This window comes from Ochotona princeps, chromosome 1, assembly GCF_030435755.1.
Source record: "Ochotona princeps isolate mOchPri1 chromosome 1, mOchPri1.hap1, whole genome shotgun sequence".
NCBI lineage: Eukaryota > Metazoa > Chordata > Mammalia > Lagomorpha > Ochotonidae > Ochotona > Ochotona princeps.
The window spans coordinates 56,657,867-56,681,612 of NC_080832.1; the positions used below are offsets into that span (position 1 = coordinate 56,657,867).

General features: G+C 39.6%; 2 protein-coding genes across 2 annotated transcripts in view; both read right to left on the reverse strand.

Moving 5' to 3' along the window:
* Nucleotides 1-202: 202 nt before the first annotated feature.
* Nucleotides 203-23,746, reverse strand: part of LIN28B (lin-28 homolog B) — a 125,606-nt gene continuing 102,062 nt past the window's right edge. The window contains exon 5 of the mRNA XM_058660385.1: nt 203-775. Coding sequence (XP_058516368.1) covers nt 406-775 — 370 coding nt within the window. The 3' untranslated portion in view covers nt 203-405. The remainder of the gene's footprint in view (nt 776-23,746) is intronic.
* LOC118758269 (uncharacterized) lies at nt 14,608-15,077 on the reverse strand. Its single transcript, XM_036493920.2, has one exon. It carries the CDS (start codon nt 15,043-15,045, stop codon nt 14,692-14,694), a length of 354 nt encoding a protein of 117 aa, XP_036349813.2. The 5' UTR covers nt 15,046-15,077; the 3' UTR covers nt 14,608-14,691.

Below are 23,746 nucleotides of genomic sequence, written 5' to 3' on the forward strand. Positions count from 1 at the left end.
AAACCACTGCAAATGCATCGCATGGCTTTTCAATTCTTGGACGTGTCCAATTACGGGAGGGCGGGTGTGTGCTTGTATCTATATACACACATATGTAAAGATGTCCACATTCCTCTATGAAACACATATTTGCACGCGCGCACACACACACACACACACTCAAGCTCTCCCCCTCTCACACCAGCACATACTGATACACATAGCATCTCATAGTCTGAGTAACATAAAACAAGACACCCTGCTCAAATACAATTTGCTTAGAGTGATTTGTCTGTTTTAAAAATTCACAGTTCCTCAACAGTAGTTAAAAATCCCAGGCCAGCTGCTATTGGTGAAATACTGTTCCCTGTGTGTGCATGAGGTAGACTTCCCAACCAGGTACACAACGCAAGACACTAGCAAGGGTTATGTCTTTTTCCTTTTCTGAACTGAAGGCCCCTTTTTGTTTGGTTCTTCTGGTGCTGCTGACAACTTTGTGGAGGAAGCTTCTGGAAGTGACCTGCTCGGCCGCTCTGCAGCCTCTGGCCTCGCCTCCTGAGGAAACGGTGGTGACGTGCAGCCATGCCCTCCTCCCACTTCTGCAGGGGCTGTGGGGGGGTATGGCTGGGACTCCACTTCCTGTCTTCCCTGAGAACTGGCAGGCAGCTGTGCAGCAGTCTTGTGTGGGCAGTTCGCCACCATGTGCAGGATGCTCTGACAGTAATGGCACTTCTTTGGCTGAGGAGGTAGACTGCATTCCTTAGCATGATGATCAAGGCCACCACAGTTGTAGCATCTGTAGGTAAGAATCAGAAACATCTTGAAGGTAGGTGGCATGCACCAGAAGACATGTAGTAAGTAATAAAAAAAATTTCCTAAAATATATAAAACTACCAACGAGATCAGGGCACTCTGATGTGACGTTAAAAAAAAAAATAGATGTGAAGGTCACAGAGGCAGAGACAGAGAAAGATCTTCCACCATTTGGTTGCCTCATCAGCCCCAACAGCCAGATCTCAGCCTGAACTGGAAGTCAGAAACTCCATCCTGGTCTCCCACATGGCTGGTGGGGACCCGTCCTCTGCGGCTTTTCCAGGCACATCATCAGGATGCTGTACTGCAAGCAGAACATCTGGGATGTAAACCAGTGCTTTGCTATGGGATGCCAATGTTGCTGCCTCAAGCATAATGGCCATGCATTCATTCTGGTTATACTAGTTGTATCAGATGGTATGCTAGTTGTATGCAGGTTGTTTCATCAGCAATAGGATAGCTAAGTAATAAAACTAGTTGCCTGAAACGCAGCAGTGACTGGAAAACAAGAGCACAGAGCCATGAAGGAATATTTAATCGTTTCCACACAGACACAACTTCTCATTTAAATTCGACAGGTTACTGAAAAAGAACACTTTAGTCCACTAGAGGGCAGACAAAATTTAACAAAAACCAACCAGCTAGCTGTAAAAATACAGCTGTGACATGATAGGAAATGGCAATTCATTTAGCATTTGGGACAATTAAAGACCAAATTAAATTTTATGAGTTTAACACTTCCTTGAATGTTAATTATGGTCATGGGAACCAGCCGAACTAGAAAGGATTTTTTCCCCTTGTACAAAATTAGAGTACTACAATATAATTCAGTATGTATCTAGTCAGAATATCAACATGATATCTGTTAAATTACCAAATTATTTTCAGAGCAATATATTAAGTGAATCAGAATACTACTATGGAAGGTCTCTAACTACTTCAATTAACAAAGGCAGTGTGAGCTCAGTGACAGAAAATTTTCTTTTCCGTAAGAAATAAATTTTTCTTTACTGTGAGAATTTTCCACATTTATACTCATTGCTAATTAATATCTACACCCTGGGAGACATGGCTTTGTATGTGATGTGTGAAAATCTGACTGCTTCAGCCAAACAAGGAAATTACCTGAAATTTAGCATCTTACAGCATCTTCTATTAGGAACGGGTATTTGGCTACTGTAATGCCACATCCATTTTCAGAGCACCTGGCTCTACATTCTGACTGTTCCTCATGCCAAGTTCCTGCTAACACATACTTTGAGAAGCAGGAGGTGATGGCTCAAGTAGTTAGGTCCCGGCCACACACATGGGAAACCTGCACAAAGCCATAAAACACTATTTGGGGAGCAAATCAGTGGATGGGAGCTATGTCTACCAGCCTTTCAAATGAAAAAAAAAAAATATATAGCAATACATATAGCAAATATCAAAGAAACTTAAAGAAACTAATATACATCTATATACACACACATACACACACACACACACACACACACACACACACACACACACGTATATATACACATTTATATTTACCAGATTGATCTCCAAGTTAAATGTTTTAAGAGTTTTCTATTTTCTGGGCCTGGCGCCATGGCTCAGTGGCTAAATCCTCGCTTTGCACACACAGGGATCCAATATGGGTGCTGCCTTATATCCTTGCTGTTCCATTTCCCCATCCAGTTCCCTGTTTACGGCCTGAGAAAGCAGCAAAGAATGGCCCAAAGTGTTGGAACCCTGCACCCAACTTGGGAGACCTGGAAGAAGCTCCTGGCTTCGGACTGGCTCAGCTCTGGTCATTGTGGCCACTTAGGCAGTAAATCTGCCCTTCCAAAAATAAATAGATAAATAAATATTTTTTTAAAAGTTTTCTATCTTTCAAATACTTCTTTATGACCCCACAATTCTAATTACTAAATCTTTAAAATTTTCTTATTATCCAAATACTTATATGACCCTGTAACTCTAATTAAAAGTAAAAATAACAATAAGCTAGAATGTTAAAAAATAGTAAAGTATGTGCTACTTGTGGGAATTAGTTTAAGATTAAAATAGTAATAAAAATCAACTAAATACACTTAGATTTGTATGACAGAGCAAGCTTAGCAAACTTAAAACTATCTTATATTTCAAAGAGAAACCACCAATGCACTATTAACCCTTTAAGCAGTATTTGCAGCATACTTTGTAATTCATCTTGTGAGATTTCACAGAGTGAATTTTTTTGGTTGCCAAACACAAGCCTACCTATTGCCTCCCTGGTAGCTGTCAGCATTATCTTACAGAGTTCAGAATACCAGATTTGTGAGATAGGCCTTTATTCTTTGTATTAATCACCAAGTATTTATTTTATGGCAGACTAAAGCTATTTTTTAAAAATTAAAGGGACAAGCCAAGAAATTATGTTTTCAAAAGAAACGCACAATTACATTCTTTCATATAATAAATTAATGAAACATTGCAACACAGATACAATAGATTCACATGTGTGTTCAAAGAGGCAGGACAAAATCAAAGAATAAAATCTACTAACGCTTTTTCAAAAGCATTAGTAGGAATCCAAAGCAATAAACTAAAAAAAAAGAGGCATCTTTTAAAAATGTAACTGCATTATTTATAATAATGTTTTCCCACATCATTCTCTTCAATAATGGGTAGGTAAAATTCTTAAATTCAATTTGTTCATCTATAAAAAATCTTCCCAGAATTAAATTCACTTCCTTGAGGATCACATCCACTCAGGAGCTCATTTTCACAGAGAGAGAAAATAGGTTAAAGGCTTCAGTAATAGAGCCGCTCTCCTGCGGACACATCAATTTCATCAGTCACTGCGGTATGTGGTGCGTTATCCTACTCATTGACCAAAGGTCTGACGTCAGGAATCGACTTTCACAAACAGGGTTTTCCATCACCTTCAGTATATGCGCTGACCTTCATTTATTTGAGTTATAAACCTTATTTTTAAGGATACTACCTTGCATTTTTATCTGTATAGTTAATCTATGCTGCCTCACTGAGGAGATCTACATTCAGTGTATATGTCCTTAGCCTTAAAAGGGGCAGGCGTGCTATTTATTCTCCTATTGAATCATTCACTGTCAATCATTCTTAGTAAGCGTGCACGTCTTATTCCTTTTATGAAAACCCCTTCCTCCCGAGGGACTGACACCAAAATGAAAATGTTCAGCTACCTTCCCACTCATAAATGATACCACGGCCACATCCTCCATGGCAGCCGTACATGTCTTGTCTCATTCCCTTTGTTCATGCCCCACATTCCTGCAAATCAGCTTGTTTTGTTAGTTGGAGTGAATTTTACATTGGGATGGGAGCATGTGTTTACATGTACAGCTATATGCGTCAGAAGAACGACACAAAGAGACTGTGGAGCTGTGTTCCACATGCCCATCACACAAGATAAAGAAGAAAATGATTCATGTGGAATGTTTTGTAAAATGCTAATCCAATGCACAAAGTGCATTTTCCCATACTAAGCACAAAAACAAAACAGATGTCTATAATGTTAGCAAGTCCTTCATAAAATTACTTTATAATTTAATCAGCACATTGTATAATATGTATTTGAAGATAAAGCTAAATAACAATTAAATGGTTGTCAATTTCTTAAAAGACTCAGAATAGGATTCAAAGTTTTAAATGAAAAGAGGATGCTAATAACATAATAGAAATACCAAATAAATATAAATGAATAACTAAGTAAACATTCTTTCAGATCCTTAGAATTGTTTAATTAAATCTTGATGCTAGTTAATGAGTTTTTATAAATAAAGTCCAATCACCTATATTAGCCAATAAATTCATGAAAACATCCAAATTTCTGAGGATCGCACTGGGAAACAATCCTCTGATTTACAAATAGGAATTTAGATCTGCCATGATTCTTGGAAAAATTTTCATTTTTTGATCCAAATAAGTGGTTTAGTAGATTATGTTTTTAAGTGGAAGCACAAATAATGGGTAGAACTGAGAGCAGCTATGAACCACTTGAGGAAAATATGCAGAGATGTCGAATTTCAAACGATACTGTAATGGCTTAAATGAAAGGATTAATTTATTCACTGTGTATTCCCCCTTCATCCCAAATGATTAAAAAAAAAACTGGGAGAGACTCTACAGAATTGTGCCATAAAATTCAAAATTAAAAAAAATTTGGGAGAGACATGTTACCATAACAGTGAGCTGGACTGACCTATGTAACAATGCCCTGAAAAAATGTAACTGGGGTTGCTTCTCAGCATAGAAAGCCAATTAATAAGAATTTATATGGAAACTCTAATCCAGATGCCACGGGCCTGAATGGGCATTGAGAATAATGATGGCATAATTCGCAAGCTTTTCATAGGGAGAGAAATGCTGAAAGACCAGTAAATTTAGCAACATCATAGAACAAGAGGGAGACAATGAATATAACGGGGAAAGCAAAGCGTGCCGGTTTCTGGCGGGAAGATTAAGAATATAAGGAAGGAGTATATCAAAATCCCCGAGGAGCATAAAAGATGAGAAGTACCAACGAAGCTTCCAATATGAGGGGTAAAGGAAACCACAGATGGGAAAGAATTCCAAGAACTAAACGGAAGAAGAGCTAACTGATTCCTAGAGCAGACTTCAATTTGGTGCAGTCCAAATAAATGCCAGAAACGTATCAATACTCTCTCTCCCTCTCTTCTTCACTGGGGAAAAAAAGAAGATCTCAAATCCAGGAGAGTGGGAAGGACAAGGCTGCAGCCTGCTCTCACCCATGGAGACGCTCAGACCAACCTGCCAGAAGGAAGGTCCACTCTGTTGACACCTCCTAAATAGACACGTGGGTATACATCTCCCTGAAAATACTATTAATATTTTAGAATTTTAGGAACTTTGATGAGTCACAGACCTAAAAAGGCCCCTTAACGGTGTTTTCAATCTCTTATCCAAGCAATCTATGATTTAAAGAATTTATTTCATTTACTTTTGTTTTTATCCAAATCCCTAACACCGTAATTTCAATCAAACAAAACATTTCTGGAAAGTTTATTTTTGCATATTTTTCCTAAGTACAGCTGTAAAAATACCAAACTTGGGGGTTGACACTGTGGCACAGCATGCTGAGCCTCTGCCTATGATGCCAGTATCCCACGTAGGCACTGATTTGAGTGCCGGCTACTCCATTTCTGATCCACGCTAATGTGCTTGGGGAAGCAGAGGAAGACAGCTCAAGTGCTTGGGTTCCTGCATGCGCAGGCGACACCTGGAAGGAGCTTCAGGCTCCCAGCTTTCGCCTGGCTCAGAGCTGACCATTGTGACATTTTGGGGAGTAAAGTAGTGGATGGAAGATCTTTCTGTCTCAGTTCCTATGTAAGTTTGCCTTTCAAATAAATAAATTTTAAAAATTTAAAACCTTTTTAAAAGTCTGTAATTGACAAAATATCTAGTTTTTTCAAAAACACTGGTTAATGGTGATTTCATTCTTTTAAAGTTTCCTAGAGGGGCTGATGTTGTGGGGGCAATGGGTAAAGCTGGCATCCTGTGTCAGCATTGGTTCATGGTCCAGCTGCTCTGCTTCGGATTCAGTTCCTGCTAGTAGCCTGGGAAAGCAGTGGAAGACAGTTCAAGTGTTTGAACCACTGCACCCGGATGAAACACTTGGCACCTAGATTCTACCTGGCCCATCCCTGGCCACTGTCGACATCTGGGGAGTGAGCCAGTGCCTGGAAGGCCTCCCTTCTCCCTTCATCTCTCTCTTCTCTCTCCCTCTGTGTAATCTTGACTTTCACATAAATAAAGTAAATCCTTAAAAAAAATCTTCCTAGAGAACACATATATGCTTAGCAGCAGCAAAGCTGTCATTTGTACCTTTTAAAACACAAGCCAATATCATCCTACCATCCCCTTGAATGTCTCAATTCGTTCTATAAAAAGGGCTAAAGGTACTGTGAGCAGAATTAAAATAACAGAAATAAAATATGTCCAATTTGTTGCACTCACTATGCTCTATACACTATGCTAAATCCACCTTATTATAACTCATTTAACAGACACAGAGAGCACATGAAAGAGAACCCGTGAGTGCCAATGCTGCATTCCTAAATGGCTACAACGTCAAGAGTCTGGCACAGACCAAGGCTTTAAAGTTGAAATTAAGTTCTTGAACACAGGAATCAGATTCAACTGAAATCTTTCAGATCAATGGGTGGAGCAACATTAGTCTGCCCATCACCTTATCGAGGTCCTGTTTTAGCAAGAAGCTGAGATCAAGAGCAAAGCTGGGTGCTGAACCTAGTTGCTCTGCTATGGAATGTGCGATGCAGATGTCTTTACTTGGGTCTTTCCTTCCCGGTCCACAGATCAGCTGTTTTTATGTGCTATATAAAGTAATCTTTCCCAAGCCCTGGGAAGTGGGTAGTTCAACATTTACCATGTACTGATTATAAAATTAAGGTTCAGAGAGTTTACCTAGAGAAAACTTTTAATGAAAATAAGTTTCATAAACTACTTTATCATATAAAAGCATAAACAATCATACTGATGTAATATCATTATCTGTAGCCATAATTATACATACAATTTTGAATTTAAAACACCAAGACACATGAACATATCCATCCAGATACAAGATTTAAAGCAGATTTTTCTTGAAAATCTGGGTCCGTGTACTAAGGATTGGTGGAGAGGAGGTCAGCTTCTCACTAGAGCCATCCCAACTAAGAACCAGAGGAGGTCAGCTTCTCCAGTCCATGTTTATTTCACTACTAAGGCTGTACTCGGTTCTTTTTGTGTTTTATATGTTGATAATTTTGTACAAAAAAAATAAAAAAAATTTCCCCTTCTTTTCAATCCTGTGCTGAACACTGTAAGTCAGAGTTTCAGGCTGACATGCTATGATCAGGGCTATCAAACTGGCTCAATAAAACTCTGATCAAAAGAGAAAAGCCTGCCATCTAGTTAGTTCGAGAAATCAGACTGTGATGTGAGAGTCAGATCTTGATCACTGCAATCAAAATCCACTGGTGAGAGTGAACAGAACCAATAAGCTGCCTCTCTCTTAGGAGACAACCCCAGAGCATATTTCAAATATTGATACACATACTCTTTGACCTAGTAATTCTAACTCTAGGATTTTGCCCAATGGGACTATTTATGATGATTTGGGTGCTAAGATAACAACTGAAGTGCTGCTCATATCGATGAAAAGTTAGAAAAATTAAATGTTAATAGCAATAAATATAATCAAATCTAGTAGTCTAGTTTTAGAATTCACACTTTTTACCACCAGCTACAAATGTTAAAATAGGGGAAAAAATCAAATCCTACATACACCAAGAAACATTTTGCAGGTATTAAAAGGAATAAATAAAGTAAATTAGGGGCCCGGCGGCGTGGCCTAGTGGCTAAAGTCCTCGCCTTGAATGCACCGGGATCCCATATGGGCGCCAGTTCTAATCCTGGCAGCTTCACTTCCCATCCAGCTCCCTGCTTGTGGCCTGGGAAAGCAGTCGAGGACGGCCCAAAGCTTTGGGACCCTGCACACCCGTGGGAGACCTGGAAGAGGTTCCAGGTTCCCGGCTTCGGATTGGCTCAGCACCGGCTGTTGCGGCTCACTTGGGGAGTGAATCATCGGACGGAAAATCTTCCTCTCTGTCTTTCCTCCTCTCTGTATATCTGACTTTGTAATGAAAATAAATAAATCTTTAAAAAAAATAAAGTAAATGGATTTTTAAAAATTTGAGGTAGGGGCCAGCTCTGTGGCATAAAGGGTTAAGCCACTACTTGTAATGCCAGCGCCCCATGTGGGTACCAACTGAGTACCAGCTACACCCGCTTCCAATCCAGCTCCATACTAACGTTCCTGAGAAGGCAGTGGCAAACAGTCCAAGTGAAAGGGACCCTGCACCCATGTGGGAAACCTGAGTGCAATTCCAGACTCTTGGCTTCGGCCTGGCCTCACCCTAGTTATTGAGGTCACTCAGGCTGTGAACCAGCCGATGCAAGATCTCTCTTTCTGTCTCTCCTCTCTAATTCTGCCTTTCAAACAAACAGATTAATAAAATGACCTATATTATTAACATAGAAAAATATTCAAAATAATTTCTTAAGTTATAAATAAGCAAATCATGGAATAATATGAGTACTTCAAAAAGTTTATGGGAAATAGAATTAACACAAATATATACCTTTTAGTGCAAACATTTTTTTAAATTCATGCAGTTTTTTCAAATTCGTATTTCCATGAACTTTTTACAGTACCCTCATTCATATGGTATAATCACATGCATGTTTCAGAAATATTATATATGATTATAATTAGTTATTAAATGCACAGAAAAAACAGAAAGAATACATTTCATTTTTACTCTACAAATTTTTGATGCTTTTTCAAATAAAAAATATATTCACATAATTAAAATGATCATATTTATTAAACTCCTTTTCTGTTTCAACTTCCACTACTATTATTATACTATTATATCTGACAGCAAACTTGTATACCAGTGCTTCTAGAATCCTAATGAAAGTTGTTTTTTTTTTTTCTTTTAAATAGCAGGGCCTCGGTCCTACTCCAAACCAATTAAATCAAAGTCATTGAGGGCAAAGCCCCAACATTTTTTAAAAGCCTCCCAGGAGATATCAGGGTGCAGCTACTTGGGAACCATGCATCAAAACAGAATAAATCTCTCAAAACACTGTTTTCAACATGTCACTGATGCCTCAGAAGCAAAAAGAGGGGGAGGAAGGAAAGGGTGGAGAAGAAAGGAGTCAAGGGAAAGCGAGGCTAAGTATGCGGGTTTATCTTACTTCCATACTGGCAACGAGAAACGACTCCCTGAAATTTCTGGTGGTGATGGCAGAAAAGCCCCCAACTTTCTCCCATCTGATCCCTGCTTACTTTGGAGGGAAAACACTGCAAAAACCTACTGAGCTTCACTCCAGAAGTGGTTTCTTTGCTCTGAGGTTATTATTTTAATTAATCAAGAACAGGTTCAATATATAGATATCTATGTTACCAAAATGGATCATAATTCATAGCTCTTTAATCTGTTGTTACTTTCCTTAAATTTTACTACCATTACCAATTAAAATTTGCTGACTTCCCATAATAACTCTAATGTTCCATCTTCTGGTGCTTACATCTAAGTTAATTTCGACAAGTATACAAAGTTGTTTAGTGTGACAATGCTCTTCCAAACACCTCTCCTCTAAGTTAGAGTCTATTGTCTTTTACAGAGCAAACTACTTTGTGATGCATATAAATAGAAGGATAGTAACTCTGTCTTTTACATAATGATTAGTCAGGTATTTTACAAAATCTCTAACATTTAAGCTACACTGTATCTAAAAGAGAACAATTAACAAGGTAATTAATGCTGTCTTCCATTTATTTAAGAGAAAAAAGTCAGTGCTAGTTAAAAAAAACCACAACACCTATTTAGTTACACCACCTTAAGAGTAGGTCTCAATGCTATTGAATAAAAGCGGAAATTCAGTTGGCATCATTGTCATTCAGTTCCAGTAGTCATAAGCAGAAGCTGTTTGGATGGCTTGGTATTGTCCAGGTCTAGAAAAAGTAATAAGTACGAGTCTGTCTGTTGTGCAATGGAACCAAAGTGAATTCATAACCCTCAAACTACTGGATATGGAAATAAACACTCTACATTTCCCTAAACCCCACCCGATATTTACACCAACTGAGCTGGGGTTTGTAATGATTTGAAGAAGCACTTTTCTTTCTACTCTTCCAACTTTTTTTATCACTTGGTTATGTGGTGGGAAATTGGATACTTTGCACATGACTGGATTCAACTACCTGTAACATCTAATTTTCATAAAATCAAGAATAACTACTATGTGCATAACTTTCAAACAGACACCAATGAAAGGTATGCAAACAGTTGCTTGAGTAAGGAAACTTTCACACATATTATCTTTAATCTCTACTCCTGATGGGTTTTTGGACTAATGTTTTTCAGTGTCTGAATGCTCTCTGAATTGAATGTCATGGTCTACCTTGTAACACAACATAAAAACACATGAAAGTATCTCAAGAAACAGCTAAAATACAGCAATGACTCTATTCACCAGCTTTCATCGTCTTATAAAAACAGAAAGATGGAAAATGTAGGAGGCGGACAAGTATGTAATAAATGAGAATGTAGATCATTAAGTAGGGATGGAACTTGGGACAGTTTTAAAAGACAAGAGACCACAGAAGATGAGTGAGATCATCAGAGGCCGGGACGAGAGGAGGCTTTTTATGTAAGCACACTTCAACCAGGCAGTTATAAACCAGACATTTCTCTATTTCATTCCACTGGGTTTTAACATATTTGGTAGAATCTGAAGCAATCCATTGGCATAGCAGTCATCTATTAAGTCGCCTGCTTTGTACCACAATTTGAGAAGGAACATAATAATGAATTCTAGGTCATAAGTTAAATCTTTATTTGAAACAGAAATGTTATCTCTCTTTTAGGTGACAGACAACATCCCAGACAGGTAATCTGTTCTGGCTAATGGAAAGGCTGAAAAAACAAGGAGAAATATGTACTCAAACACTGATAGCTTAATGCTTTCCAATTTCTTGGGAGTAAAAGCAGTTTGTTATGAAATAGGACCCAATCCCACAGGCAGTGGGCACTCTGCCAGCACTGCTTTCACAACCCAAGACAATGAGGGAGGAGTATCGAGGCAGGAGCAACACACACAATCGTGCACACATACAATTAATAAAAACCAAAAGCAAGCTCGGGTAGCAGCTCTGCAACCATCCAAACTCTTTCATCCTTGTTGGAAGTCTACAGTTCATCTACCATATTTGGTCACACTGAGCCGAAGGTATAGAATATTTTAGAAGGTTAGTGTTGTTACCAAATATTAAAAAATGACATTTAATATTTAACATCTTGAGATGGTAAAAATGAGGTGTTTGCTTATAAGAGAATTAGATTGTAATATGAGGTCTGAAAATGTTTGTAAATTTTTGTAGTACAACAGCCTTGCTGAAAATGGGAAATCCCCAAGGACTGCCTGCTTTGCACAACATTTCCAATGCACCACTCCCAAAGGCGCACATCTGCCGTAAATACACATCGGCTCTGACTGAGGAAATACAATCCCACTGATGCTCTGTGTCAACTTTTATAATGCTTTTTTTCTCCTTGCTCATCATCAGATTTCTTTTAGGTTATAATTCTGAAACCCAGCATTCTTCTTTTAGCCTAAAAGATTATTTCACCAGTTACTCTAAAATCAAATGTCTATGCTGAAACATTTCTTCCATACATTAAAAACTATTTTACTATTCAATATTTGAATAAGCAAAAGTAATTTTAAAAGACAAATTTCAATATGACTCCTTGTAAGTAAAACAATAATTTCTTATCTAGAGAAGTAAATATAAATAACAAAACAATATATGAAAGTAAAAGCTATACACAACAAGGACAACAAAATAAACAAAGTATTAGCTCATATTTTATCACATACTTCTCCATTAAAATACAGAAGGAAGGCATGGTATGAGGAATTCCAACGACAAAGGCAAGGAAGATATAGAGAGGTCAGGAATCACTGTGGTGGCATGACTGATGAACAGGCCAAAGGTAGGCTAGATAACAGCTCCAGATTTATACTGGTTGTTTATAAGCCAAAGGGAGAGAAAGAGGGCTAGATTAAAAGATGTTATCCTAGTTTTAGCAGAGCGAATGTTTATAGTTAATGACCAAGTTACCTTTGATGCAAGCAATAATGTTAGAGGTGGTATCTGAGCTTTAATGAAGACAGAGGATTAAAATGCCTTCCTACTGCCTTGTTAACTGCATACTAAAATACTGCCACTGAGTTATTATTATATTGCTGAATTTGTAAGAAATAAATAAACTTGCAGTTGAGACAATGTGTACAAGACAGTATTTAAACATACTTAGTGAACCAACTGTTTCAGAGCGCATTGCCTAGTGATGTTTACTTAAAATGTGCCTGCAGGACTAATTCATGTGTGTCAGAGGCCAATGGAGATTGTGCCAAACCATCTTCTATCTGAACAGTTACAAAGGAATCAGAAAGAGTTAAAACTATTTTTGCTGAAATTGCCAAAGAGAGGTTCGTAATGATCAATAAGTTTGATCTTCCTTTCTGGCACCAGCTACTACTGAGGAAAATTATGTGGTTCGGATGAGAAGTAAATAATCTTCATCCATTTCTCCCTTTAGGCAATTGGTCTTCTTGTGACTAACTCTATATTGCCCTTTGCCAAGAATCAGCAGTTTTTAAATTGTTCACCAGGTAGATAGGTGGGTGAAAATTGAGAGGGAAAATTGCTACGATGTTCAGATAACCTCTGTAAACTGTAGAAGTATCATTTCCTCTTGTGTGGGTCTAATCGTGAAAATGAGAACTGAATTTAAAAAGTCATGTATTCTGGGCCTTGTGGCTACTTCTTTACTCCTCCTCACTGGTGAAAGCTTTTTTTGTGCAACAAAAGCCTGATGATCTGACTAGGTTATCCCTACAGATCTCTCTGATCTGATCCCTTAGGGAATCTTGTCCCCACATTCGAACACTTCAAGACTGTGACCTGTAAACACATGGCCATGAATAGAGACAGATGTTGTCAAGCCAGGGATGAAGATTAAAAACTGAATCTTATACACGGAGCCAGTTTGTTTATATGCACTCCTTTTTTTAACAGTTTGATGTATTTTAATAGCAAACTTACAGGAACAGCACAGAAGACCGACAACACTAAAAACACGTACTTCCTTGTAGGACAAGGACAACTCAGAAAAGCATAGTGAATGGATGGAATCTACTACTGTACGATAAAAATGCTACAAACACTCTAAGTTGCCGTCAATAAGAAATTTATTTAAAAAAAATCCAAATGCTGGCATTGTCCAGAAAAAAATTTTTTTTTTAAAGATTTATTCATTTTATTTTATTTTTATTTATTTTTTTTTTATAATCCATTTTATTGTATTGTTGTTGACAATCTTTACATAGTTAACTATAGTTGAAGGAAAAACAAGAAAGAGAAAAAAAAAAAAAGGTTCAGGGGGATAGGGAGGTGGGCAATGCTATTATGTCCATATTGTTTCCATCATGTATCTGAGGTAAAAGGGGATAATGAGGGAGAAGCCCCACCCGGTTTCCCGCCCACCCCAAGTCCCGGATGTGGGGCATGCTCTGAGATATGTGCTCAAGTGGAGTTAATAGTTCTCCAGTTATGAGTCACTGCCAGTTTCGCTCGATGAGGTGGTCCACTGATTGATATGGTTCATTTTATTACAGCCAGATATACAGAGAGGAGGAGAGACAGAGAGGAAGATCTTCCATCCGATGATTCACTCCCCAAGTGAGCCGCAACGGGCCGATGCGCGCTGATCCGATGCCGGGAACCTGGAACCTCTTCCGGGTCTCCCACGCGGGTGCAGTGTTCCAATGCATTGGGCCGTCCTCGACTGCTTTCCCAGGCCACAAGCAGGGAGCTGGATGGGAAGTGGAGCTGCCGGGATTAGAACCGGCGCCCATATGGGATCCCGGGGCTTTCAAGGCGAGGACTTTAGCTGCTAGGCCACGCCACCGGGCCCATTGTCCAGAAAATTTTAACAGGTTTACTTATAATTGTTATAAAGTCAAACTGCTAAAGCTTGTTCACTGAAACATTTTGATTTGCATTAATGCTTTACGTCCCCGTATTTATATTAAAAATCCACACGCAAATGAAAATGGAAAAACTGCCAATACCTAATTTCTGTCCCCTAGTTTTCCATTTGCAATCATATACTTGGGTACCTTTTGACCCCATGGGAGGAGAAAATCTAACGTTCAGAGCTATCAATATAACAGGTAAGAAGAGAAAAAAAATTGTTTTGAGAATGAAATGCTTCTCATCATAGCGGATTCTTAAGCACATTCTCCATGTATGCGGCGTGCTAGCTGGATGTGTTTTGGCATAATTGTTACATGTTTGGCATGGATAGCACACAGGTTGGTGTCTTCAAAAAGGCCAACCAGATAGGCCTCACTTGCCTCCTGCAGAGCACCAATAGCTGCACTCTGGAAGTGCAGATCTGTTTTGAAATCCTGAACAATTTTTCGCACCAGACCTTGGAAGGGGAGTATGCAAATCAGAAGCTCAGTGGACTTCTTCACCCCTCCAGTAGAGGGCGAACTCTTGAGAACGGCTTTTGTAGCCAGTTGTTTTCTGGGTGCTTTGCCACCAGCTGATTTGCGGGCAGTCTGCTTTGTAGGAGCCATGGTGTAAGTACTTCCTTACTCACCTACCCTCTTCTCCTTTGGTTGGAGCTCAGGAGCGAGAGGCGGCGCTGGTGTTGAGAGCGACGTCCGTGTGGTGGTGACTGCGAACACTTATATGCAGTCTTGATAACTTCTCACTGTTAGGGCTAGACTCTGTGTGTTAAGATATTTGTTCGTTTATTCTGAGTCCCTGCCTGCAATGGCTTTCTTATAGTGACAGGTTCTTAAGTATCTGTATGAGTTTTCATTTCCCTGATCAAATCACCCTGGATTTGCTTGTTGGAAGTTGACTTCTTCTGCAAGTGAAATGAAAGAAAGCAAGACACTAACTTTTTTTCTTTTCTAAAACCAAAATCATGTAAAACACTTCAGTGGGTGTGAAAAAGGAGGTAAACTTGTCTGGACAATTCTTTGCTGTTTTATTCTAAAAATGCATTTCAAATTCTTCAACATTTAAAAATCTGACAGTCATGATGTTATCTTTTTCAAAGATTATCCTTTAACATACAGTAAATATGTACCATAAAGCCAATTCACAAGATGTAAAATCATAATGGACACAAGTCCTGCTCTTTTAAAGACTCTAAAAGGAGATGAGACAAATGCATCAAAAACTAATCATGATTATTACATCCAAATTTGGTTTTCATACTTATTCTTAGTGATCTTAAATTTCCTATATCTTGAAACTGCTTTCTCTTTTCATAACTCTGGGAATTACTTCCCATTATATGAAAAGGAGACTGAAAGAGTAAGAATTATTATTTTTATAAAATTATTGTTTAAGACATTAAAATTAGGGGCCCAGCGGCGTGGCCTAGTGGCTAAAGTCCTCGCCTTGCACACGCCGGGATCCCATATGGGCGCCGGTTCTAATCCCATAAGCTCCACTTCCCATCCAGCTCCCTGCTTGTGGCCTGGGAAAGCAGTCGAGGACGGCCCAATGCATTGGGACCCTGCACCCACGTGGGAGACCTGGAGGAGGTTCCTGGTTCCTGGCTTCGGATCAGCACAGCACCGGCCGTTGCGGCTCACTTGGGGAGTGAATCATCGGACGGAAAATCTTCCTCTCTGTCTCTCTTCCTCTCTGTATATCTGACTTTGTAATAAAATAAATAGATCTTTTAAAAAAAAAAGACATTAAAATTATTATGTAAGAACCAAGTTAATACAATGGCAAGAAAAGGACATTAAAACACTAGCAAAAAGACTGATGCAATTACCTACAGGAATGATAAATGAATCAAATAGTTCATCACTATCTCATCATGATTGTTTACTCATTGCATTTCTGAAATATTTTTCAGATGTCCAAGTACATACAAAAAACATTAAAGACAGCATTTGCCTTTTTTCCCTTTTTAAAAATATTGTTACCATTTTATGATACAGCTCCATAGGTCCTGGGATTTCCCTTCCCAAGTCACCTTCCCCGCCCCACTGAGTTGCGCCGTATCATTACTATACTATAGTTCTTCATAAACAATCATATGTACATCATTGAGGTCAAGAAAAAAGGCATAGAGTCCAGTATCCCATTGTCAAGTTATACTAAACAGTTTCATTGTAAGTCCATCTTTGGAGTTAGAGATGCATACTGCATTGTATCCTCACATCTGGATATGACAATCTCTATTACACAGTTCCTATACATCCCCTTAAATGAAAAGCCACAATTTGGGCCCGGCAGCGTGGCCTAGCAGCTAAAGTCCTCGCCTTGAACGCACCGGAATCCCATATGGGCACCGGTTCTAAGCCTGGCAGCTCCTCTTCCCATCCAGCTTCCTGCTTGTGGCCTGGGAAAGCAGTTGAGGACGGCCCAATGCATTAGGACCTGCACCCGTGCGGGAGACCCGGAAGAGGTTCCTGGTTCCCGGCATCGGATCAGTGCGCACCGGCCCGTTGCGGCTCACTTGGGGAGTGAACCATCAGATGGAAGATCTTCCTCTCTGTCTCTCCTCCTCCCTGTATATCCGGCTTTCCAATAACAATAAAAAAAAAAAAATCTTTAAAAAAAAAAAGCCACAATTAAAAATCAACAACAGGGAGAAAACAAAAATTTACAACATCATGAAGTTAAATAACATGTTACTAGATATGACAGTCTCCATTACACAGTTACTGTACATCCCCTTAAACAAAAGCCATAAAACTAAATCAACAGGAAGAAAATAAATTAAAAATGCCATGAAGTTAAACAACATGCTACTGATTAATGTGTTGCTGAATAAATGAAAAGGCAAATAAAGAACCTTCTTGCAGAAAACGATGCTACTGAATGAAATATGAGTCAGTGATCAGTGAATAATGAGAAAGTGTTTTGAAGAGATGAAATTAAATTTTAAAAAGATGAAAATCCATGATATAGTTTTCGCTTATCTTTGTTTGTGAGATATGTCTCCTATAGGCATCAAATAGATGGGTTTTGTTTTTAAAAAATCCAGCTTACTAATCTATGAAGTTTGATTGATGAGTTCAAGTCATTTACATTCAGGGTTAATATGAATGGGTGGTAATTCGGTCCTGTCAATTTAGCAATGGATTGCCATTTGATTTAGTCTTTTTGTTGTAACTTTACTGGGATGTTCTTCCAATTTTCCTTTGGTTTTGGTGGATGCTATTCCTTTTCTCTGTCAAGAGAACATCTTTAAGTATCCTTTGAAGGGCAGGTTTGGAAGAGGCATATTCTTTTAACTTTTGTTTACCATGGAAACATTTTATTTCATTTTCAAAGACAAAGAAAAGCTTTGTGGGTAGGTTATCCTAGGCCGACAATTTTTTTTCTTTTAGAATCTGGAATATGTTGCTCCATTCTCTTCCTGCCTGTAGAGTTTCCTGTGAGAGGTCTCCTGTGAATCCAATTGGCATTCCTTTTTATGTCAATTGATTTTTTTTTCATGTGAACATTTCAGGATCTTTTCCTTATGTTCAATTGAAGAGAGCTTGATGATCATATGTTGTGGTGAAGATCGCTTTTGATCAAACCTGTTGGGAGTTCTGTGCCCCTCCTGGATGTTGTTTCCCATTTTTTTCTCTAGATCAGGTAATTTTCCCTTATTATTTCATTAAATAGATTTTATTTTATTTTTAAAGATTTATTTATTTTCATTGGAAAGGCGGATGTACAGAGAGGGGAGACAGAGAGGAAGATCTTCCGTCCAATGCCGCCGCAACGGTTGGAGCTGCAATCCTCCCCAAGCCGCCGCAACGGTCGGAGCTGAGCCAATCCAAAGCCAAGAGCCTCCTCCTGGTCTCCCACGCGGGTACAGGGTCACAAGGCTTTGGGCTGTCCTCGACTGCATTCCCAGGCCACAGGCAGGGAGCTGGATGGAAAGCAGGGCCACCTGGACCAGAACTGGCGCCCACATGGGATCCTGGTGCATTCAAGGCGAGGACCCCAACCACTACAATACCGTGCCAGGCCCTTAAATACTTACGCAGCTTCTCTTTCTGTACCTTCTGAGACTGCCATAACTCTTATATTTGCCCTTTTAATAGTGTCTTTCAATTCTTGAATATTTTTTTTTTAGCTTGACCTAACTCTGCTTCCAGCTTTTTGTTTGCTTCCTCCTGGCAACAGAAAGTATCTTAGAAATCTGAGATTCTTTCTTCTGCTTGTTTCATTCTATTTTGGAGACTCTCCACTGTACTTTTAATTTGCTCCCCTGTATTCTTCATTTCTGATATACAACCTTCATTTGATTACTTTACTGTGTGACATATTCCTTAAATTCTTTGAACTGTTGTATGTGCTTCTCATTGTTGATAAGAAGTTTTATAACAAATGTTTTGAATTCTGTATCCCCCATTTTCTCGATGTCTTCCTTAGAACTCTGAGGTTGGCAAAGGCTTTTGCTCATTTGCAGGGGAGTCTTCAGTAATATCCATTGCGCCTCTGTCTCTTCTTTTGCTCTTGGTTTTTGTACTTCTGGTTATCAGATTCTTTTTCTTGGGGCAGGTTTCTAAGCTCTGTCACCCACAGGTCCACAGTTTGATTTTACTTATAGTGGTTGGAACATGACTCTTTGTTTGCAGTTACTTGTGCCACTCCCTCCAGCAAGTTTCAGGTCTTGGTTCTTATGTTAGACTTCCACCAAGGTCTCCATAGCCCCAGCTCCTGGCTGACCACTCTCCACCTCCTGCAATACCATGCTGAGGCTGCATCGCTGCCTGCAGAACCTTTCTCCCACTTCCAGTTAGAGCCGGTGCCAGGATTAGGGAGACAACAGGTGTCCTACATAACTAGATTATCGGTGGTGCTGATCTTGCAGGAACCTGTTGGCTGTTATGTCTGAGGGTCACACAAACCTTCTTTGACCCGCACGATGCCGAAGTTGGTATTATTTTCCCTGTGGGACCAGTGCAATGCACTGAGTTTGGTGAGCTCAGCGCATGCGCAGCTCACTGTTGTCCTTGTAGTTTTGAAGATTTTCCACATTGAACCTGATGTGCCACTGCTAGAGTTCTTTGCAGTCTTGTAGACCACAAACCCAGGACACAGAATGGAACTGCAGACTCCAGCAATACTGGTAACATTGATTATATCAACTAAACCCCAGATGATAAATAATTACATAAAATAATATCCTTTACAATTTTTTCCAAGCTCAAGAAACCAATGAGTAAATAATACACTTCTAGGGGAAACTAGGAAATCTTTTTCATATGATTTTTATTTCACTTATTTGAAAGGCAGAGTCAGAGTGAGACACAGAGAGACAAGGAGAGCAGGGCCAATATTCTGTGCTTTCCTAGGCACATGAGCAGGGAGTTGGAAGGAAGCAGAGTGGCCAGGTCTCAAACTGGTGCTCATATGGGATGCAAATTTTTCTTTCTTTTATTTTTTTTTTTAAGATTTATGTATTTTTATTGCAAAGTCCGATATACACAGAGAAGGAGAGACAGAGAGGAAATTTTTCTGTCCAATGACTCACTCCCCAAACGACTGCAACAGTTGGTGCTGAGCCAATCTGAAGCCCTGAGCGAGGGTATCCCACAGGAGTGCAGGGTCCCAAGGCTTCAGGCCATCCTCGATTGCTTTCCCAGGCCCCAAGCAGAGAGCAGGATGGGAAGGGGAGCTGCCGGGATTTGAACCAGCACCCATACGGGATCCCAGTGTGTGCAAGGCGAGGATTTTAGCTGCTAGGCCACTGCGCTGGGCTCTGGAATGCAAATTTTCCAGAGTATCTTAACCTGCTGTAACACATCAGTAACCTCAGGAAATTTCTTATCCTAGTGAGCCACACTATACAGATGATGTCATCACACAATATTTTAGATAAAAATATTTGTTGAAAGGATATGTGATAATCTTCTTATAACCCCCCTTTTTAAAAAACAAATAAAGGATTTATTTGTTTTTCTTTTAATTTACTTGAAAGGCAGTTACAGACAGGAGGAGAGAGACAGAGACAGAGAGGTCTTTCATCCACCGGTTCACTTTGCAAATGGCTGCAAAAGCTGCAGCCGGGCCAGGATAGAGTGTGCGGAGATTCTCTCAGGTCTCTCACTTGAGGGCAGGGCACAAGCACTTTGGCCGTCTTCCACTGCTTTCCCAGGCACATTAACATAGAGTTGTACCAGAAGTGCAGTAGCCAGAACTTGAACCAGTGCTGATATGTCTTGCTAACAGCACAGGCAGCAGCTTTACCCACTACAGTACAGCTCCAGCACCTATTCTTCGGCCTTTTATGAAACCTACAATAAAAAATATACCTAATATGGCTTGTAAGTGGACAAGCCTAAAGGCAGCAGCCAAAATGAAACAGCAAGGAAATGAAAAAATGTATATAGGGCCCGGCGGTGTGGCCTAGCAGCTAAAGTCCTCGCCTTGCACACGCCGGGATCCCATATGGGCGCCGGTTCTAATCCCGGCAGCTCCACTTCCCATCCAGCTCCCTGCTTGTGGCCTGGGAAAGCAGTTGAGGACGGCCCAAAGCTTTGGGACCCTGCACACCCGCGCGGGAGACCCGGAGGAGGTTCCTGGTTCCTGGTTCCGGATTGGCACAGCACCGGCCGTTGCGGCTCACTTGGGGAGTGAACCATCGGACGGAAGATCTTCCTCTCTGTCTCTCCTCCTCCTCTCTGTATATCTGACTTTGTAATAAAAATAAATAAATCTTTAAATATATATATATAATCATTTTAATCAATGTCTAAAAGAGAAAATGTCTTGTAATTATAGACTAAAGAAAATGATCACCCTTTCTTTGACAAAATTATGAGCTATGAAAAAATTTTAATGTCTTACATTTTATGATCGTAAGAGAAACCTGAAAGTGATAATGAGTTGGAATCTGTAAAAATGTATCTGAACTCGGAGGAATATTATTAAGAGAGGTATGTTGTAGGATCATCCATTCTATGCACATGAAGGATCTTATTTCATAATGATAATGAAAAATCTACAATGAAACAAATATCTTCCAATTCTGTTCTTACAAACTTATTGAGACATCTACATGTTATCTTCACAAGCAACAACAAAATGGGTTAAAAGGTGAGATACATAAAAACTCATATGAATCCTTACTTATTAGTGTTATTCTTTTTACCATTCCTTTATTCTTACATCTGTGAACTATTTCTGACATCACTTTTTAATACATTTTTCCAAGGCCCCTTTGGATTCTAATGGTAAATGGTAGACTACTCCTCCTGGCATTTATGGCCCTGTCAAAAGAAACTGGGGATGGATTTTTGGCATAGAAGTTAAGATGCTGCTTGGGATGTTTGCAGCCCGTATCTCTGCTCCTCTCTCAGTTCCGGCTTCCAGCTAGTGCACATCTAAGGAGGCAGCAGCCGATACATCAGCTACTTGGGTTCCTATCACTCAAAAAGGAGACCAGACTGAGTTTCAAGTGACTAACTTAAATCCCAGTCTGGCTTAATCCTAGCTATTAAGGGGATTTGTGGGATGAACTGCAAATGGGAGAGCTCTTTGTCTCTCTGCCTTCCAAATAAAAGAAATTAAATTGATTTATTTATTAAAGATTCATTTACTCTAAGAGCTACTTAGAGAAAGGGGCGGATACACAGTTTTCCATCATGTGGTTAACCCTGCAACTGGTCTCAATGGTCTAGGCTAAGCCGGGCACAAGCCCACGGCTTCATTAGGGTCTCCCAAATGGACATGGCCAAGCAGTTGGGCCATCTCGCCTTGTTTTCCCAGGCTGTTGTCGAGGAGCTGGATCATAAATGGAACAGCCAGGACGTGAAGCGGTGTCCATATAGGATGCTGTCAAGATGATGTGCACATTGCAAGCACCAGTGGTTTACCTGCTATGCCACAAAGCCAGGCCAATAAACAAAAATGGAAAAAACAAAAAGAAGATAATATCAAATAATGGGAGCAGTAGATATAGCTTTGTAAAGGAATTAACCTTATTGTAAGAAGAGGTTGTTAAAAACTATTTAAAAGCTATTAGCCACAAGGCTAGCTTGTGGCCTTGGGGGGTTAAGCTGCAGCCAGAATCCCTTGTGAACACTGCTAAGAGTCCAGGCTGTTCCACTTCCTATCCAGCTCCTAGAAACGAGCATGGAATGCAGCCAAAAGTGGCCCAAGGATTTGGACCCTTGCCACCCACATAGGAGACCCAGATGGAGTTCCAGGCTCCTGGCTTCTGCCTGATCCAGTTCCAGCCCCTGCAGACAGAAGTAAAGTAGCAGGTACCTGATTCTCTCTCTTAGTCTCTCCTTTTCTCATTGTAACTCTCTGCCTTTTAAGCAAATAGATACATATTTTTTAAAAAAAAGCGATTAAAAGGGTGTGGCTGTTTGTCTTGGCAGTTAGGCTGCAGGCGGGGGGAGGGTTCCACCTCTACTCCAGATGCATTTCCTTTTAGTCACACCCCAGGAGGCCACAGATGACAACTCAAGTGATTGGGTCCCGGCTACCCAAGTGGGAAACTTGGATTGAGTTCCTGGCTCCTTTTTTTCCTACCTGGGTCATCCCTGGCTGTGTCAGGCATCTCAGGAATGAACCAATGGACAACGCTCTGTGTCTCTGTCTCTCTTCGCCACTCAAATTATCTTTTTAAATGAAAGCAGAAAATACCAAAGGTACATACAGATGCATCAATGGGTTTCAAAACACAGTAGGTAAATAAATTTCATGTAAAAGAAGATGAGAGGAAAACCAGAGGACATGTTCGAGATAGCAAATTGGCTTTGGAAAAAAAAAATGGAATCCAGTATTACTGAGGGAAATGCTACACACATTTCCCGCCTAATATTGAAATTTTATCTGATAGTAGAAAATAACTGGGTATCACAGTGTATGTGTACATTATTCATGGCTACAACTCTACTAAAGGGAGGTTCAGGATTTCTGTTGTGCCTCAGGTAATTTGCTATCAAATCACCCAATCTCTCAGACTTTCCTCATGCATAATCAAACTTAATCCTCCAGAACCTGTTTATAAAGATAAATTTAATCCTCACATATTTCACCTGATTGTTATTAGTCTCAAATGAGGATGATATTTCATTTTCCAATCTTGAATATTCCTGAAGCTAGTTTTTCACACGAGTGGTAAGGTTATTCATGGAAGCAGAACAAAAATAAATAACAAGAAAAGCTTAACATTTTTTTCCTTTAGAAGAACAGCAAAGAGAATAAACAAAATAGCTTCATAGTGACTATGTATATCTTATAGATATTCTATGATTAATTTCTATGAAATATTTAAAGAATTTTTAA

Excerpts from the sequence above, each read along its gene's own strand:
- LOC118758269 (XM_036493920.2), bottom strand. The coding sequence starts at position 15,045 with ATGGCTCCTACAAAGCAGACTGCCCGCAAATCAGCTGGTGGCAAAGCA.